This window comes from Lynx rufus, unplaced genomic scaffold (genome assembly GCF_022079265.1).
Source record: "Lynx rufus isolate CCGP_SWC_20201006 ecotype Redwood Valley unplaced genomic scaffold, mLynRuf1.p SCAF_3, whole genome shotgun sequence".
Lineage (NCBI taxonomy): Eukaryota > Metazoa > Chordata > Mammalia > Carnivora > Felidae > Lynx > Lynx rufus.
The window spans coordinates 98,917,702-98,938,790 of record NW_025814845.1 but is presented as its reverse complement, the minus strand read 5'-3'; the positions used below and the strand labels follow the sequence as shown (position 1 = coordinate 98,938,790).

At 39.2% G+C, this 21,089-nt stretch overlaps 1 protein-coding gene across 2 annotated transcripts in view; it reads left to right on the top strand.

The window, feature by feature from the left end:
* PRDM5 (PR/SET domain 5) overlaps nt 1–21,089 on the top strand; it is a 206,685-nt gene that overhangs the window by 148,776 nt on the left and 36,820 nt on the right. For both annotated transcript variants that reach the window (XM_047090496.1, XM_047090495.1), the window contains exon 13: nt 8,032–8,117. In XM_047090496.1, the coding sequence (XP_046946452.1) occupies nt 8,032–8,117 (86 nt within the window). The remainder of the gene's footprint in view (nt 1–8,031; nt 8,118–21,089) is intronic.

Sequence of the window (21,089 nt, the reverse complement as noted above, 5' to 3'; positions counted from 1 at the left end):
TGCCAAGAATGAACTTCAGTTACTCCCATCTGTCAGGGTAACATTTCACTTCTCTCTGTGGTGTACTTTTCCTTTATTAGATGCTCCATAAATTGAGGGGGTTGGAATGGTGGAATTGGAAAAGTGATTGGGTGGTGCTTGTGCAACTAAGTTTTTTATTTAATTTTTATTTAGAATGAGTCACTTTGATGTCTTATAACAATGCCCTTAGTCCACAAAAGCAAAACAAGATAGTCTCATGATATTTGTGGAAAACAAATTTAAAGCTCTGAAGAATTCCCATATAGAACTTATATTTTGAAGCTCAACCACATGGAATCATCTTAGAGTATTTTTCATGAACATACATTTTAAGTTTTGCTTTTTCAGTTGAAATTTGCCCTCTCCAAAATTGATTGTTTGTTGGAAAACTCAAAGTGAAAAGTAAAACTATGGCCCCCAAATCGTTGTGTTATATATTCCAATTATTTAAACATTATTTCATTTGAATTCATTGAAAGTGGGAGTTTAACTTTATTTTATCTTAAATTATGTTATCTGTGTGTATTCATCTTTTCATCTCTTTAGAAACTTATGAGAGGTCTCTGAAATCTCATAGGTTTTAATTATATTGACAAAATAAAAGTTAAAATTATTAAAATATTTTCAGAAAATAATCTGCTTTTATTTTAATCAAAATCTCTTAAAATGTATGCATTATATATTAAGCTTTTCTGCTTGCTTAAAATCTTCCACAGCATAGGGCTCATTGGCTTTACATTTCTGTTTTTAAATTGTGGTAAAATATACGGAACATGAAAGTTATCATTTTAACACTTTTTAATCTTCAAGGTTGGTCGTGGTCATTATTGCTAAATGTGTTGCAGTGTGTTTAGTAGCTTGAAATAAAATTTGATCGCAGATCCCTTTTATAGAGTGGCCAAATTTATTTCTTAAATCCAGGGGCTAATTTGAGAATATCAAGGTTTCTAAGACGTTGGACTTTGAGGCTGGTTGTGGAACAATAGATGGATGGTCAGTGATGTTGTGGCTTTAGGGTCCTTTTGTCATGAAGATACATGCTAACCTGCACTACCTTCACACATTTTAGGATTCTGTTTTAATATTAATATGTTAATCCTTTGGTGAGGTCTAGAGTTCTGATGTCTTTAATTAAAATTACATTCCATGAAATAACGGTAACGTCAATAAATTATAATCCTAATGGCATATATTAAACCAGAATCTGATTTTTCCTGTTTTTAGCTATTTTTGCCAGAGGATGGTTGTGGTCATTGTGCATTTTCTTCTTCAAAGACTCAAGGTAACTTGTTTGAGGACTAGGATAGACTCTGATAAGGTGCTCCATGTGGCATCCAGCTGTCCCCTCTTGTTACCACTAGCTGCATCAGGAAGGCCCTCTCCGGGGTGCCTGGGTGGCTCAGTCAGTTGAGCGTCTGACTTCGGCTCAGGTCATGATCTTGTGGTCTGTAAGTTCGAGCCCCGCGTCGGGCTCTGTGCTGACAGCTCAGAGCCTGGAGCCTGCTTCAGATTCTATGTCTCCCTCTCTCTCTGCCCCTCCCCTGCTCATGCTCTGTCTCTCTCTACCTCAAAAATAAATAAAACATTAAAAAAAGAAAGCCCTCTCCAATGTTCTGCAGCTCTTTTCTGAACATCCTCTACCCTCCTCCCTGCACATTTCAAATACTTAAGCTATTTCAATGTTAGGTGGGCCAGCTATGAGAATTTGGAGGCACTTACTTACTTCAAGTTCAGTAAGCTTAAATACTTCTTTTTCAAGTTTTTTTTTAATGTTTATTTACTTTGGAGAGAGAGAGGGAGAGACAGACAGACAGAGCATGAGTGGGGGAGGGGCAGAGAGAGAGGCAGACACAGAATCCCAAGCAGCTCCAGTCTCTGAGCTGCCAGCACAGAGCCCGACATGGGGCTCGAACTTGCGAAATCATGACCTGAGCCGAAGCCCAGTGCCCAACCAACTGAGCCACCCAGGCCCCCCTTAAATAGTTCTAATTCAAATATGAAGAGTTAAAAAAATAGTGTGCTTCAATCATGTGAAATTGGCATCAAGGATTGGCATTGGCATTCATTCACTTCTTTTGCCTTTTGTAACAAAGTTGGCTCAGTCCTTCTCCCCATTCCCACAGAGGTCTTCTTAAAACCTGTCTCTGTTTTTTGAAACCTATTTTCTTCGTATAATTTATCAATATCTGAAATTATTTTGTTTTTTCTTTACTTTTTCTTGTCTTTTCGGTACATTAGTAAAATTAATTGAAAAGGCAGTGACTTTGTGACTATTTACAATTGCATTTCCAAAGCCCAGGATAGTAACTAGAAGATGTTATGTGCTCAAGAAATATTTAATGCATGACTAAATTAGCTTCATTCAGTATCCACTTTGTGGCATTTTGAAAATCAACTTGAAATCAACCGTTTACAATTGCCACCATGCTTCTGTTTGTTCCTTGATATGTTTGAGGAAAACACAGGTGGATTTTGAGACTATAGTGTCAGAATATAATTTAAAGAGAGAAGCAAATGCAAAGAATTTATCTATTTTCCTTAGTTAAGTGAAAAATATTTTGCCTTTATGTACATGTCAATATTATTTGTGCTGCTGTGGTCATTAAATTTGGCTGTTGGTAGCTAAATCTCATAGATATTTTCCAGTATTGTATTTCCCTTCTGAATGTTTAAGGTGGTTCTCAGTATGCAGCTTAATATTATGTTAGTATTTGCATTAACTAGGGACCTGCTTTGAGACATAACACACATTCCTGACTTGCCCTCTACTTTTTCCTGATGAGCTTTGATAACTAAAAGACTGCTTGAATTTACCAGTCAGAAAAATCTGGTTAATGCTAACTGCTATTGCAAGGAGCAGAGTTTTTGTCAATAACTTTAGAAACTCTAACCCTAATTAACACAAAATACTAGCCACATTATGATACGTAATGGCATATGTAACGGCTCAGTCGGTTGAGCCTCCGACTTTGGCTCAGGTCATGATCCTACAGTTCATGAGTTCAAGCCCCGCATCAGGCTCACTGCAGTCAGCCTGTCAGTGCAGAGCCCACTTCAGATCCTCTGTCCCTTTCTCTCTGTCCCTGTCCCCCACTTGAGCTCACCCAAAAATAAATAAATATTAAAAAAAGTTCTCTCTCTCTCTTTTTCCCTCTGCCCTCCTCCCCAGCTCACGTACACAGGCTTTCTCTCTCTCTCTCTCTCTCTCTCTCTCCCTCTCTCTCTCTCTCTCAAATAAAAAAGAAAGATTTATATTCTCAGGGTTAACTCAAATTGAAGATTAGGTCCTGTTTACTCCAGAATAATCTAATGTGTAGATAAAAATATTTCCTAGAGGGGCGCCTGGGTGGCGCAGTCGGTTAAGCGTCCGACTTCAGCCAGGTCACGATCTCGCGGTCCGTGAGTTCGAGCCCCGCGTCGGGCTCTGGGCTGATGGCTCAGAGCCTGGAGCCTGTTTCCGATTCTGTGTCTCCCTCTCTCTCTGCCCCTCCCCCCGTTCATGCTCCGTCTCTCTCTGTCCCAAAAATAAATAAAAAACGTTGAAAAAAAAATTAAAAAAAAATATTTCCTAGAGACATATGCCTCACAATAATTTGAAATAATGAAGGAATATATCATATGCATAATGTAAAAAAAAACAACTAAGAATAACAGCTTCCTTTAAAAATGAAAATTAGGCAAATGACTTTAATAGTTATTAGCATGTTCACTTGTAACAGGTCACCTTCAGCTGCAGATTGTGTGGGACCACAGATGGCTTTGTCCTCAGAGTCTTAAGGGCTTGATTGCCTTAAAGATGCTCCAAACAAATGCATAGAGAGGGTAGCAGTTTAATGTAGAGTGTAAGCTGATTTGCAAATCACGCAGGCTAGATTTCAAATGAATTCTATTCATCAAAGCCATTTACCCAGTGACATCCTTTAAGATTAGAGTTCTGTTCGGGGATATTACAATGAATGAGTGGAATTGGATTTACCCAAATTTCCCAAACATATCAGCTCATTATCACTGGATCTCAGGGTTGGAGTAGGAACAGAGCAGAAATTCAGTCCTCTGGAGGTACCAGTTTCTCTTCTTCTGGGCAGTTTACATATGCCTCATGTGCAGCACAGAGAGACATCAGTAAAGATAGTAATTGCCAAAATTAGGCACCTGGTTGGCTCAGTTGGTTAAACGTCCAACTTCAGCTCAGGTCATGATCTCATGGCTCATGATTTCAAGCCCTATTGGGCTCTGTGCTGACAGCACGGAGCCTGGAGCCTGCTTAGAATTTTGTGTCTCCTTCTCTTTCTGCCCTCCCCCGCTTTCTCTCTCTCTAAAAAATAAATAAACATGAAGAAAATGTTAATGGGGCGCCTGAGTGGCTCAGTTGGTTAAGTGTCAGAGTCTCAGTTTCAGCTCAGGTCATGACCTTGTGGTTTTGTGAGTTGAGCTCCACATCAGGCTCCGTACTGTCAGCGCAGAGCCTGTTCGGGATTCTCTCTCTCTCCTTCTGTCTCTGCCCCTCCCTTGCTCATGCTGTCTCTCAAAAATGAATAAACTTTTTAAAAAATTATAAAAATTTGCTAACCTTATGAGTCCAGTGACTGTATTCGTTTGCTAGGACTGTTGTAACAAAGTACCACAAACTGAGTAGTTTAAACAATTTGTTGTTGCACAGTTCTGAAGGCTAGAAGTCTAAGATCAAGGTGTCATCAGGGCCAGCTCCCTCTGGCACTAAGAAAGGACCTGTTTGAGATCTTTCTCTTGGCTTCTGGTAGTTCTTTGTCTTGTGGCCACATCACTGGACTCTTCACAGGGAGTACTCCTTGTGTGTGTCTTTGCTTGACCATCTTCTTGTATTTTAGATTAGGGATCTACGCTACTCAAATAACATTTGCAAGGACACATTTTGAGGTAATGGGGGTTAAAACTTCAACATATGAATTGGAGGGGAGGCACAGTTCAATCTGTAATAGTTAACCATGTATTTTTATTGTCCTAATTGGGACACTGGTAAAAGTGAAGGGAGTAGTGTTAATCATTAATCTGGGATAAGCAGCATAGACTGAAATTGCCTTAGGCAAACCTGAATACATGGTCACTGTCCCTATGAGATAGATACAATTTATCCCATTTTTCAGAGGTTCAGTGAGGTTGAATAACCTCCCCAGAGTTATATAGAAAGAGGACAAGTATTATTCAAATTCAGGACAATCAGATTCTAAAAAAAGGAGAAAATCTATCCTAACAGAAGTTAACATTTTCATGTCTATAGAGGAAATTTCTATATTATGACTCTAGGTAATGTAAAGAATGGATTTGTTTTGCTCCATTCTCTAGAATTTCTTTATCTCTTTTTTTGCTTAATCAATTTTAGCTATTAAGAAAGAAAATAGTAATGTGGTATGTTACATTAGGCTTAATTAACATTTAATTTACCTGATGACTACAAGTCTTTGATTTTTGTTTGCTGGATATTCTGTTGGCATTTGGAGAGTGAGAAGACACCTAAAGCTAAACAAAGAGAATACCATGAATATTAAATTATTTTAGGCTTGTGAGAAGAATTTTGAAATGACTTTTTGAAAGTGTAAACCACTTTACTGTTTTTATTATGCTTTATTTGTAATCTAGATTTGATTTGTTGGTTGATTTGTTAATAAATAAGAAACATTTTAGCATTCTTCATTATCTATCACTAAAGTAAAACAGACTTTGAAAAATCTAAAAGACTGCTTTGCTTTTCATACTTTATAAGAAGGAAATAAAAAAATTATCTGGAATTCTATGATGCAGGAGTTACCACTGTCAGCATTAGCATTTTGCTGTGTCATTCTGTATTCTTCAGTTCTTTTTTTGCAAGGGGGGGAGGGGTATGCATGGTAAAGGTTAAATGGTCAAGAAATCAATAAATGGCAGTTGTAGCTACTACTCCTTCCACTACTGCTGATGCTGTTACTACTGCTACTATTATTAATTCATTTTCGTTTTTGTCATCATCATCAAGGAGAAGCATTACAGAAATATCAGAGAAGTACAATCAGTATGACTTAGGTACTGGATATAGGGAACAGTGAATAAAAGGAAGTACGTTGGAGGGCTAAGCTTCCTATTTGGTAACTGGATGAGTGTGGTATCACTAATCAGGGCAGGAGATGCAGAGCACATAGGATTAGAAGTTGAAGACATGAATTCAGAATGCCAAATTGGAGTTATTTGTGGGGTATCCAAATAAAGATACCTGGTTGATGTATGACTCTCTCAAGACTGGGGCTCCACGGAGAGATCTGAATTAAGATAAATACGTGTTATAAGTTTAGTGTTAAAATAAGATTCTGTTTTCATAGTTTTTCAAATAAATTGGACTCTATGCCTTTATTCTTCTGACAGTGAAGAGCCACACCTTCCTAGGGGTCATGATTATAATAAGGTCAAAAATTCCGGGTCCACTTCTCTAGTGCAAAGGTTGATTTTTGTCTCACAAAAGAAGTTGACAAGTCTGGATAGTTCTTTAAAGAGTATTGTTTCTGTTTGTATGGCCATTGTTACTTTTATTTACCTTTTTTTTTTTTTTTCCATTTTGGGAGGTTGCCATCATGTTATAGTGCCCAATTCAAAGGAGAGTCCTGGGTGCTCCTTCCCGGTGGGAGGCTGGGAAAATGAGGCTTCACTGGGGGCTCTGCTACATTCACGTCTACGTGATGTTACTGCTGAAAACACACAGTACTTAGGCGGAGCAAGGCCCCATGTGTCACAGGGGCCTTGCAACTCAACATTGTCGCTGCCATCTCATGAAGCAGTGTCAGACACAATGGGAAGGTCAGAAAGACTGTGATGAAAAGTGACCATTGGAGCAACAGGGAGTTCATTGTTGACCTCACAGGGGAGTTTGCTGGAATAATGCGAGTGATACCCAGATTGAACTAGAGTGAGACTCAAATGGGACATGAGCAAGTAAAGGACTAACATATGCTGCTTATGAAAGGAAAGACCTGTCTCTGAGGGAAAGGGAAGACATGGGAGTTTTACATATGCTGAAGGCAAACATTTTAGTGTGTCCTTCTTTGATTGCAGGGTCTGGCATCCTGCCATGTAAGTGCATTGTTAAATGAGAGAATAAAGAATAAATAGTGATTCTCAGTTACTGTTCTTTCTAAATAATTAGGCTTTGACTAGAGGGTAGCTTCAGATTTGTCCTGGAGACTAAATTTTGTCACATTTTGTCATCTCACAGTAAAATTTCTTTTAATGTGTTGTGTATGTTCACTTGTTTTTTTAAAAATGGTTTGCCTGTTTTCTAAATAATAACCTCTAGATGGAAGGTACTCAGTAATCTCAGCGAGTATGGATCAGTTATTGAACTACTAGTGGTTCTACTTAACATATTACCAATTTGTGAAATTCTTTTGAAACTCATCACCCCCAACTGATATAGAATATGAAATCTCTTTTTAAAACCAAAGAATCAAGGGGGCGCCTGGGTGGCTCAGTTGGTTAAGCTCGACTTCGGTTCAGGTCATGATCTTGTGGTTTGTGGGTTTGAGCCCCACGTTGGACTCTGTGCTGACAGCTCAGATTCAGATTCTGTGTCCTCCTCTCCCTCTCCTCCCCCTGCTTGTGCTCTGTCTCTCTCAAAAATAAATAAACATTAAAAAAAAATTTTTTTAAACAAAGAATCAGGGCACCTGGGTGGCTCAGTGGGTTAACTGTCTGACTCTGGATTTTGTCTCAAGTTATGATCTCACAGTTCATGAGAGTGATCCCAGCATAAAATCAGATTTAACTTGGGCTCACGTATTAAAAGGAACATGCCACAAGCCTGATGTTGGCAAATGTTTAAATACTGAAGTGCTCTGGGCTCAGTCCCTCCGTGCACAAGGGGAAGACACGGTCCATTGCCCTGAACTGCCCACCGTGTGTTGGCTCAGCTGCATGTGGAGCCTCTTTCTGGTAGTGCAGGGCCTACCAAATGGCACAGTGCTTTGCTACCTTACTTTTTTCTGACCTGGACATTTCCTCTGTTTGCAGGTGAGCGGCCCTATCAATGCCCTTACTGTGAGAAAGGATTCAGTAAAAATGATGGACTGAAGATGCATATTCGTACCCATACCAGGGTAAGATTATATTTCAACTCATTAATATTTAGTATAAAAAACTATACTTGTTTTTATTTTTTTAATTTTTTTTAACATTGATTCACTTTTGAGAGACAGAGTATGAATAGGGAAGGGGCAGAGAGAGAGGGAGACACAGAATCCGAAGCAGGCTCCAGGCTCTGAGCAGTCAGGATACAGTCCGACGTGGGGCTCGAACTCATAAACTGCGAGATCATGACCTGAGCCAAAGTCTGACGCTCAACCAACAGAGCCACCCAGGTGCCCCCTATACTTGTTTTTAAAAAGGAAGATATTTAGTGATGCGTGGGTGGCTCAGTCAGTTAAGCCTCCAACTTCAGCTCAGGTCATGATCTCACAGTTTGTGAGTTTGAGCCCCACTTCGGGCTCTGTGCTGACAGCTCAGGGCCTGGAGCCTGCTTCAGATTCTGTGTCTCCCTCTTCCTCTGTCCTTCCCCCACTCTCTGTCTCTCTCTCAAAAAAAGTTTTTTTAATTTAAAAAAGTTATTTAACTTTACATAAAAAAATAAAAGTGATGTATCTGAAATTATATGTTTATATTTATGATGGACATTTGGGGATACACTTTTTTTAAAAGAAAAAACAATGAAAGAAACAAAAGTCCAAACTCCAAAAGTTCCCCCCTTCTTTGAGTTGTGAATGTGTTTAGGAGGAATAGGAGTTATAATTTGCAAAGTGCCAAATAAATAGATAGCAACATTTTAATACTAAAAAGTATAAAAGATGCTATCTTGCAGAGCATTTGCCAGTAACAGGAAAATTCTTGAATTAGACGCTTGTCTGTAAGTCTGTGACCACTAATTAATACATATGAGCAAGTACATTTGCAAGAAAGATGTTGAAAATAATGTGAGTTATTGGTAGGGGCTGAAAACTGGAGAGGACAACTCACTGCTTCACAGGGTGTGCCTGGTGCTGCCTTCCAATCTTTTCCAAGGGTGCCCTGTGTTCTTTTGCTTGTCAACACCTCTCTCTGGACTGTTCATTCTGTTACATATGGCTTCCCCAAAATCAAGCATCTAAGTCACCTGCCATATTAAAGACCATGAACAGCTCACCCTGTATCCAGCTACATTTCTTAGCTGGAAATTTCTTTCACTATTCTGTTTAGGGCACAGATAGATACTTTCTATGAACTTTCCACTTGGAAATTTGATGTTTTAAATAGTTCTGGATTTTGCTGTACCTGTCTTGTCACTGCATTATTTCTCATGCTGTTCTTTTTTGGTCTGGCCTTTTAACAGTGCTTATGGTTTGTATATAAATGACATATTTTTCCAGCTTTTAAGGACATGCTTAATCCCCTAAGAGCAATTCTAATTTAGGCCTTTCCTGGATTTCACTTTTTACCTTAACTATAAAATAAAAACTTTAGAGAAAACACATAACAGTAAAATCCTTTCCAGTATAATAATATTCTAGCCTTCCATTCCAGTTCTGTAGGCCATAAAAGATACCCTCTGAGGTCCTATTAAGAAAATAACTCTTCTTGTCTTTCTGGTGGAGGACACGGGCAGTTTCTCTACTCATTAAAGCAAATCCATAGCGGGTTTCTTGTTCTGGTTTATAACATCATATTTATATTATATGAATATTAGTAATTGGAGTACTTATGGAATATACAATTACTTTGTAAACAATAAAGGATGAGGCAAATATGACTGCTCATAATATGACTTAAATGTGCATAGTCAAAATATTTTTTTTTTACAATTAGTACTATTAAAGATATTTAAGTTGTTTTTAGTTCAGTTTAGGAAATTATCTTATATGTGTACAGTTTTTATAGTAGTGTTAATAATGTGTTTTAAAGATGCCAGTATACCAGCAAAGGAATCCTGGTCCCTCTCATCAAAACTAGTGACGTTAACCAATTCTGGGCATTATGGGAACATATTATATTATTCCACATGATAACCCACAATAAACACGATTATACCACAGAAGAGTCTGTTTAAGTCACAGCAGGAAAAAAAAAAGTCTTTTGGGTTCTCTCAAGAAAGTATGATATTTCCAATTCAACTAATCCATTTTTACTTTGTTTTAATATAAAGTTTATTAATGACACTAATAGAAATAATTATAATAAATACAAAGACCACCAATCACATGCCAGGTACTAGTCTAGGCCTTCACATTAATTCATTTAAGAAGCCTCATAACAATTTGTTTATTAAGAGCTCATAACAATTTGTTAATAAATTAAAAAAAAATTAGGGCTTTTTAAGGTAGGTATTATTATGGTTCCTTTTTAAAAAATGAGAAACTGAGGCACAAGCAAGTAAGTATCAGAGCTGAGATGGGAACGCAGATTGGCTACAGAGACCACCCCCTTACCTACTACACACATTTGCCTTTTATTTGCTTAAATATTTTCGTTCTACTGACTAGTGTACTTTCCATATATTTTTAAACTAAACAAACTGCAGTAATGACCCCAAATTTAAAAGCCTCATGTTCATTTGAATATTTGAGCCTTGACTCTAGGATCCTGAAACTGCCTCAAGGTGTCCAGGTGCAGGTGGTACCTTTTAGCAGTTCTCAAGCACTAACTGCAGAAAAAGAAAACAAATCCGACCCTTTGATTAAGGGAACACCCGACAGTGCCTCAAACAGAAGCACCCAGGATTTTAGACAGTATTCCCTACAAATAGTAGAGTACCCCAAAGAACAGGCTAAATGGATACGAGCCTTTCAGGTTTTGCCTCAAACTCTTCTTTAAATTCTTTTTCATGCATTATTTGTGTTTTATAACAGGCAGCTTTAGTTTTGAAATTGTATTTCCTAAGCATTAAATAGATACAGATATCCTCTGCGTATTAGCACAGCTTACCAAAAGCTAAGATTATCTGCTGAGGCAATCTAATTAATATCAAAAACCAAAAGATACTTTTAAAAACAGTTGTAGAGGAGCAAACTGTGCAAGTTTTTATTTTCCCAGTCTTATTGGGGTTTTATAGGAACAAATGCAAAGATGATATCATTACATTTGGTCCATAACACATTTCAGTTTCAGTTTTGTACTCCCATTACATTTGGTATTCAGATAGCTCTAATTCCGGGCATTTTTGACTTATTTCAAAAGATAATTTTAATTCCGCTACAACAAAAACTATATTATTCAGCAAGCTACGTCTTTGAGAAGTTTTGGTGAGTCTGCACAAAATGCCATGCCATGCCTGCATCCTCAGATTTACATTCTGTGGTTACTGCATGGATGCCTTCGTGAAGGAACACAAAATCCTTTCACTCGAGTATTGTTTATATGGTCCAGTAAGGGCTGCAAGTGTGGGAGACAGCTTTGCTACAATCCACATTTTACTAAAAGGCTAAACAGTCATTGGTCTCTTACGGAGAGGCTACAGCTTAAGTCCAAGACTTAATTTCCTTTTTTGATTTCTTTTTATCCATTTCCTCCAATATATTGTATATTCTCCTTATTTTTGGTTTTCAGCACTTACACTCTGTTGTGCTAGATGTATCTATCCTGCTTGTATCTATATTTGTTATTAATAGTTACATTTTGGAAAAATTCTCAGCTATTTTATTATTATTATTATTTCTTTGGTCCCTTTCTTTCTTTTTCTTAAGGGATGTCAAGTATATATGTTAGATTGTTTGATGTTGTCCCATAGCTCTTGGTAGTTCTCTTCTGTTTTTGTTTTGCTGGGTTTGCTTTTTGCTTTTTGATCACAGATCACAGTGTTTTTTCTTCTTGTCTTTGTGTTTCTATTTTCCGTTCAGATATTTTCAGTTCCACTGAATCTTTCCTCTGTTGTCCCCAGTCTGCCTATTGAAGGAGTTCATCTTTTGTTTACTTTTTAATGTTTATTTCTTTTTGAGAGACAGAGAGAGACAGAGCATGAGCGGGAGAGGGGCAGAGAGAGGGAGACACAGAATCTTTTTTTTTTTTTTTTTAATAATTCTTTTTTTTTTTTTTTTCAACGTTTATTTATTTTTGGGACAGAGAGAGACAGAGCATGAACGGGGGAGGGGCAGAGAGAGAGGGAGACACAGAATCGGAAACAGGCTCCAGGCTCCGAGCCATCAGCCCAGAGCCTGACGCGGGGCTCGAACTCACGGACCGCGAGATCGTGACCTGGCTGAAGTCGAACGCTTAACCGACTGCGCCACCCAGGCGCCCCGGGAGACACAGAATCTTAAGCAGACTCCAGGCTCTGAGCTGTCAGCACAGAGCCCAGTGCAGGGCTCGAACCCGCAAACCATGAGCCAAAGTCAGAAGCTTAGCCGAGGTGCCTCAAAGGAGTTAATCTTTGATATCATGTTTTTCACTTCCAATATTTCCATGTGGCTTTTAAAAAGTCATTTCCATGTCTCTGTTAAAGTTGTCCATTTGTTTGTACATGTTGTCCACCTTTTCACTGGATTCTTAAAATATTAATTATAGTTATTTTAAATTATCTGATCAGTTCACCATCTGGACCATCTTTCAATCTTGTTGTGTTGCCTATTCTGTCTGTTGATAATGGGTTTAGGGGGGTTGCTTTTTGTGTGTCACACAAAATTTTGATTCAGTGCCTATTACTGTGTGTAAAAGAATAGTAAAGACCAATGTAAATATTATTTATACCTGTGAATAGGCACACCTCTTTTTCAGACAGATCATTAATGTGAGGGATTGAGCTAATCTAGTCAAGAGTTGAACTAATTCTGGGTTTCTTGTTGCTATAGTTACCATAGCTTTTAAGCTCCTCCCATGGTGGGCTGCTGTTTCCATGTTCTTAGTGGATGGTCTGGATGGTCAGGCATTTTCTGCAGTAGTTCTACTCTGCTGACAGACCCCGTATGCCTTTGCCACAGAAGAGGTCACCTTCTCTCCCTGTCTCTCCCTCTCTTCCTCTCCCCCTTTGCACCTCTACTGGTTGTAATCTGCTGGTGCTTGTTACTCAGCATGAGATGTGAGTGGGGCAGAGGACTCTTGCCTCTCTTCCTCTAGCTTTAGGATGAGGCAGGTGCTATGCACCTGAGCTTCTGAGATAGAGCTTTCTCAGCATTCCTGCTCATACTGAGTGGTGGGCAACTTCTGCTTCTGCCTTAGTTCAGGTCTAGAGCTGCAGTGACCTGGGCACTAGCTACATTGGCTATTTAAAATGTAATTGTAGGGACACCTGGGTGGATCAGTCAGTGGAGCATCCAACTCTTGATTTTGGCTCAGGTCATGATTCCGGGGTTGTGGGATCGAGCCCCATGTCGGGCTCTGCACTGAGTGTGGAGCCTGCTTAAGATTCTCTCTCTCTTCCTCTGCCCCTCCCCAACTGATGCTCGTTCACTCTCACTCTCTCTCTGTTTGTAAAATAAAAAATAAAATAAAATGTAATTGCAATTAATTGTAACTACAATTAATTGTAGTTTAATTAAAATTAAAGGTGATTAATAGGACATGTGGCTTGTGGCTACTCTATTGAACAGCAGAGCTATAAAATAATTCTGTCATCGCAGAAAATTATTTTTTACAGCACAGGTCTTGAAGGTCTGGTGGCTGAACTTGGCCTTGTGTCAGTGGAGAGTTTGGGGCATAAGTGAGGTTTCTGCTCCTCTTCCGACAGCAGCAGACCTCTTGTGCACCTCATTGCAGACCTTGGGCAAAAGCAAGTCCAAGAGTACCTCCCTTTAACTCAGTGCAGGGTGCAGGGTGTGGGCAAGGTTCCGTTCTTCCCCAGAGACAGAGCCCTTTCCTGAGACCAGGGTGTACCAGGGTTTCCTGCCTTAGCCCCAGCAGCAAATGGCTTTGCCTCCTGACAGAGATAAGATACAAAACATAGCAGAGAAGAGGCATTTGTTTCCTGCATCAGAAGGGACTGTGGGCCATGGTGGTGTTGTGCTTATTCCCTGGCGGTGGCCCATCACCACCTTGTAATCATGCAAGGACCAGAACACAGATAAGTCCTGGCCTGCCCCTAATCTTTCTCACGAGCACATGGTGGAGTCAATGGAAAAGAAACTGTGATTGGTGTGGACTTCTAAGATACTTGGGTCCCCATGATTCTAATCTGAGCTATCCCCAGAACACACAATGGGCCTTTAAGAACGCTTTAACATTGTACTTGTTTTCTTCCTACTCACTTAGGTGACAGCTGTCACTTCCTCTGTGCTGAGGCAAAGGGGAAGCAGTTCTTATCTTCCACTTCTGTGGCATTTAGTTCACCTGCTTGTCTGGTGACCTAAGCTCACAAAATGTCCCATGACCTTGGGTTCAAAACAATGATGTAGATTATCCAGCTCTTTTTATTTTTCTTGTTAGGGTGGGAGTGATGTTCTTTGTGTTTTTTCACATTTTAAAAGCAATAATTTATCATAGCTGTCTGGGTCTGTTGGGATAACTTCTTGTATGTAATATCTCTAGATTAATTATCTGCCTGGAAGCTGATAAAAGCAGAAAATCTTACACTCCCTGACTAGTTAACACCTACATTTAGTTAGGGAAGCATCCCTATTTACAGGCTCATGTGGCATAGACCACTGGGTTAGGTTTGTACAAAGTAGTTCTGTTTCCCAGGCTATGGAGAGGTCAGTCTGCCTCAGGGCAAAGGCTTGGCAGGCCTCCCACAGGGCAGTGCATTGGGAGTCATTTCTCATCACTTGTCCAAGTATCTCTCCTTATCTCCCTTCTCTCCTACCGTTCATGGACTTTTTTCTCTGCTTGGGTGTTGGGGAGACCACCTCTTGTGGGGAGCAAGACTTCTTTTGTGTGGGCGTGGGAGGGATTCCTTAATTTGGCTTCAAACCAAGGCTTATTGAAACACGCTCAAAAGGAAGTATTCATTTTACCAGGGGTTTTAGGCTTAGAGATGCTCTAGGCACACTGGCAGACCTCTCCCCTCCTTATCGCTATAGTCCTTTTTCTAAAAGGTCTTCTTGGCCACCCTAAACTATATGAGGTAGATATCTTTATGTGTAATGTCTCAAGTGCAAGTTAGTACAGTACACTTAGGAACAAAAATCATCTGCAATTATGGACTTTGGGTTTTTATTGTCTTAGACACATAGAGCCAAAACACTCACCGAGATAGGGCACATTCTCATAAATATCCATTTTGTCAACATTAGGTTCAAAAGGAATTATTTTTATAATTATTTACTACTGAAAGTTTCACATCTTACTTCATCATTTGTGATGTTCAACACGGAAAGCACCTGGACAAATCAGAAAGTTATTCCAGAAAGTCTGCCTTTTGAACACCACTTAGAAACCCAATTAGCTTACATAACTTTCAAGATCACAGCTGTCTCTCTAGCCTTGTTTGTGGGAATAGCCAGATTAGTTCTTACAAATATGAACATGCAAGTAATTGCCAGTGGTTAAAAGTAACAGCAAGTCTTTTATGTTGTTTATATTTTGTTAATTTTCTTCATGAATCTTCCTATCCCAGATCCTCCGGTAGTTCAGGTTTTTTGGTGGGTTTAGCAAACTCATGCACTTTGCACTTTCTTTTGCCACCATGCCGTGAGACCCTGGGTCTCTAAGGCCAGACTGGAGTGGGATGTCTCTGAGTCCCTGGGCATCAGGCACTGCTGAATTTATCTGGAGGCTTTGGGGATGGTATACCAATGTAGCAATTTGAAAACTATATAAAAATATCACCAGAGCACCCAGCTGGTGCATCATGTGGATGCAGTGTAAGCTTGATGTTGAAGGAAAAAGAAGAGTTAATTCATTACGGGTGAAGAGGAGGAGTGAGAAGTAGATGCTAAGAGGAGGAAGAGGCAAGAAGAATTTCCCCAGCTACAGGAACATTGTATAGGATTTTTGTAGCCTTGGTTGAGAACAGAAAGGGGTCTTTTAAGGGCAAGAATCGGCTTGCAGTCCTCATGAACACATTATGAGGCATTCACAGAAAACCTAGAGACAGATGCAGAAGCAAATCTGCTGAATCAGGAAGGGGGTGGGTAAACTCATTCCAGGAAATGCCAGAGAGAGAGAGGGTGGTATTTCAGTTGAGCTTTGAGAATTATGGAGGAGGGCATGCTAGGCAGATGTAACCGCAGGGGCAGAGTGAGAGAGATAGTAGCCAAGGATCCCGTAAGGTGGCCTGTCTGCCATGACTAAGTCTGAGGATGCACGTTGAAGTCTGGCTGCAGTGGCAACAGGCCGGGACTGATTTGGTAGGAATCCTGGAAGCATGTTGTTTTGTGTGATGTGTTTTATTTTGAGTAGGGGTGACATGATCAGCTCTCTATTGAAAAGGCTACTCAAAGGTGAATGAAAGGAGGCAGTACTGGAGGCATGTCAGGAGGCATGCTGGAGTCAGCTGTGCTAGACAGGGAGCTTACACTGGGTGGCCATTGGACTTGAAAGTAGGAACATAGGTGAAAGACACCTTTGAAATGGTATTGAAACGGTTTAGACACGTCCTACCTGTAGGTGATGAAGAATAGGGAGGAGTCCCAGATGAACCTGGGATGCTTGGAAGGGGCACTTCAGAATATGGTGATGTTCCACATGGAGACAGGAAGAGTAGCTAGTAGATTTAGAGATTTAAAGTAGTTTGTTTATTTATTTATTTACTTATTTACTTATTTATTTATTTATTTATTTATTTATTTATTTTAGAGAGACCGAGGCCATGTGAACAGGGGAGGGCCAAAGAGAGAGGGAGAGAGAGAATCCCAAGCAGGCTCTGCGCTGTCAGCGAGGGGCCTGATGCCAGGCTCAAACTCACGCAACCATGAGATCATGACCTGAGCCGAAACCAAAAGTCAGATGTTTAACCGACTGAGCCACCCAGGCATCCCTAGAGTAGCTTTATATCTAGAAAAGAGAAAGAGATTAAAAATAAATTTAATAACATTTTAAAACTTTATTATGGCTTTAGAGAAAACATTGTAATTTGCTTTTATTTTTTTATTTTTCGAAATCTCACCAGCTTTTGTGCTTATGGGGACTAAAGGGTATGGCTCATTGCCACTATTTGAAAACATCTTTAATTTGGTTTTGGAATTAGTAAATCTTTTATTGTTTCTACACATATTTCTTGGAATTTTATATGCCTTGCAAATCATTTAAGATAAATGGCTTTGAGACTATTATATTTTATTTGGCTCAGAAAATACACCTTCATGAAATTAAACATTCTTATTCTATCACAATAAGGTAGATTTTCCCTTTGTAAAAGGGAAAATCAGACCATTTGAAAAATAACTTCCCTTTCAGGGACTGACAGCAACATTTTCTCCCTTTCTTTTTCTCTTTTTCTTTTCTGTGAAAATTATTTTTGATGGTCATCAACCCGTTTGGCCGAGTGCGTCCTTTTTTAATCCTCTGTGCAACTACGCTCATGAGTTAGTCAGCATTCTTAAAATTATTAGCAAAGAAAGTTTTCAGTTCTCTGGTTAGGAATACTTTTCTGGCATATCAAATGATGTTCCTAATTTTAAAATAGGACTTATGGTTCAGGCATTCTAGAACATGATGATTGGTTCCCTGAATTTCCTTAGGATTTGAGAGTAAGAGACAAAAACGTAAAATAAATTGGATTTCATACTTTTGACAAATGTATTGGATAGGTAAATTATCCTATAGGAAAATGGACAAAAGTGTTTTGTGGAGTTAAATTCTCTTTCACTGTATTTAGGGTTATAAGGGTAGAGTTACATTGATGTGATGGATTGAACTGGTCCCAGGCATGAAGTGTGATTTTTCTGCAGAATTTTTTTAATAGTACTTACATTATCATTGAGTATTTCCATGCCTAACTTGATATTTTGGAACAAAACGAACAAACCTAGAATCATTCATCTAAAATGTAACGTGTGTTAGTTAGAATATTGGTGTCGTAATGTTTTCAATATGGCTGCCATTAGTTTTTTCCCTTCTTGTATGCACATGCTGCTCTTTACATCCACAAGTAGAGTCTCCCTTCCTTTGAATCTGGCCTGGCTACAGTGACTTGCTTGACCAATCAATAATAGAATACAGCGGAGGTAATATTCTAGAAGCTCAGAGGCTAGGTCATAAGAAACTTTGTAGCTTTTGTTTGTGTCTCTTGGACCCATGCTGGGAAGATCACACATCATTTGGAGATAGGCACTCCACACAACAGTCAACACGAACTGCCAGTCATAAGAGTAAGCCATTTTGGACACCTAGTCTATTTGAACCTTCACATGGCTGCAACCATCTCCTGAAATTACAGGAGAGACTGAGAGAGAGAACTGATGTCTCTGTTAACAGCCCACAAACCATGTCAGTCCCCATTCAGCCCACAAACCCAGCCCACACAACTATGTCAGTACACATTGAATCCACAGATCCAGTCCACAAATAACTACTTATTTTAGGTCACTAGGTTTAGAGATGGCTTATTACACTGTGGTAGGTAAATAGAACAAGTGGTAAATATTGTCCAATGCTGAATACGTACGATTTTAATTTTATGATACACTTATGCATTTTAAAGTGGTTGACATTTCTGGACAAAGTACTAAAGTAAGCACTTACAGTATGTTCCTTAACAGAATTAGCTATTGGATCGTGATATCATTAGCAATGAAGTTATATTTTGTAATTGGGAAAATATAATTAAAAAAATTTTTTTAACGTTTATTCATTTTTGAGAGAAAAAGAGTGAGTAGGGGAGGGGCAGAGAGATAGGTAGACACAGAATCCAAAGCAGGCTCCAGAGATCATGATGAGATCAACCATGAGATCATGACCTGAGCTGAAGTCAGATGCTCAATCTACTGAGCCACCCAGGTGCCCCCTGGAAAATACGATTTTAAAAATATAGTTTAGGGGCACCTGGGTGGCTCAGTAGAGGTTAAGTGACAGACTCTTGGTTTCAGCTCGGGTCATGATCTCAGAGTTTCGTGAATTAGAGCCCTGTGTCAGCCTCTGTGCTGGGCATGGAGCCTGCTTGGGATTCTCTCCCTTCCTCTTTCTCTCTGCCCCTCCCCCACTTGCACCGTCTCTGTCTCTCTCAAAATAAATAAACTTTAAAAAACACATATGTTGAGAATGCAATCTGGTGCAGCCACTCTGGAAGACAGTATGGAGGTTCCTCAAAAAACTAAAAATAGAACTACCCTACGACCCAGCAACTGCACTACTAGGCATTTATCCAAGGGATACAGGTGTGCTGTTTCGAAGGGACACATGTACCCCCATGTTTATAGCAGCACTATCAACAATAGCCAAAGTATGGAAAGAGCCCAAATGTCCATTGATGGATGAATGGATAAAGAAGATGTGGTATATATACACAATGGAGTATTACTCGGCAATCAAAAGGAATGAAATCTTGCCACTTGCAACTATGTGGATGGAACTGGAGGGTATTATGCTAAGCGAGATTAGTCAGTCAGAGAAAGACAAATATCATATGACTTCACTCATATGAGGACTTTAAGAGACAAAACAGATGAACATAAGGGAAGGGAAACAAAACTAATACAAAAACAGGGAGGGGTACAAAACAGAAGAGACTCATAAATATGGAGAACAAACTGAAGGTTACAAGAGGGGTTGTGGGAGGGGGATGGCCTGAATGGGTAAGAGGCACTAAGGAATCTACTCCTGAAATCATTGTTGCACTATAGGCTAATTTGAATGTAAATTTAAAAAAATTAAAAACAAAAATATATAAAAATAAATAAATAAATAAATAAATAAATAAATAAATAAATAATACATATGTAGTTTAACAAATAGTACAGACAATTGTTTATAAAGGCATTTGCTGTTCTAAAAAGGATTTGAGAGACCCAGAAATGTGTGAACTTTAAAGGCTCTCATGATACTTATATACAACTTAATTCATGAATTCAAAGTCTAATGGCACATCTGCTTATGTAATACTAAAAATTGTATAAATTGGCTAAACGAAGGGCTTTCTTTTAAATAGTAGCCTGTAGGGGTGCCTGGGTGGCTCAGTTGGTTAAGCGTCTGACTTTGGCTCAGGTCATGATCTCATGGTCCATGAGTTCGAGCCCCGTGTTGGGCTCTGTGCTGACAGCTCAGAGCCTGGAGCCTGCTTCGGATTCTGTGTCTCCCTCTCTCTCTGACCCTCCCCTGTTCATGCTCTGTCTCTCTGTTCTCAAAAATAAAAATAAACATTAAAAAAATTTTAAATAGTAGGCTTTATAATTGGTGTGATATTGGGATGGCTGAAGTGAACAGGCTCATCACCATCATAACATTTTCTTTTCAGTAATTTTTAGAAAGTTAAATGACAACCAAAGAGTCTGAAACTGGGTTTTCTGGCAGTATTTAGATCAGGAATGCTACCTGTTTGGGGGCCTCTGGTGTGTAATTCTTGCCTTTGGGGATGGTGGTCTGGCAAACACAATTATGGGTGGTCTCTGCTCAAATGTAATGACCATGAAAAGACAGGTTAGTTGGGATGTTCCTTGGTTAGGACTTTCCTCCTGATTAGGACACTTTCTGATTGAAGCTGTTTGAAATACACAAACCTCTCTTTTTGAATTTAACAAACTTACTGTTACAATTTGTTTATATCTTTCTCTTATTTAGACCTTGACTTCCGTGTGGACAGAAATATTACAGCTCCTTTTTCTCAGCGTCTGTGTGCCTGGCTCCTAGTGGTTATCAGACCACTGATTTGAATGAATGAAGTAAAATTATATCAGCAGTGAACTATTTCAAATTTACCAACAAATATATAGCTAGATAAGGTATATGAATTCACTCATTCTTCATTTCTTCAAACAAACATTTGTTTAAGGAGTACAGCGTGCTACAAACTGAGAATACAGCAATAAACAGATCAGACATTATCCTCACCCTCAGTGCGTTTGGAGTCTGGTTATGATAATAAGTGTAATTCTTGCTTAATCAACAATTCCTTCTCATACTCAAAAGGTATGAGAAGACAAGAGCATGTGCATTTAGCAGATATCTGTCATGTGCCCACTATGTGCCAGAAACCATAGTGTTACAGGCCCTGCCTCGTGTCTATTAGGAAAGGTGAACAG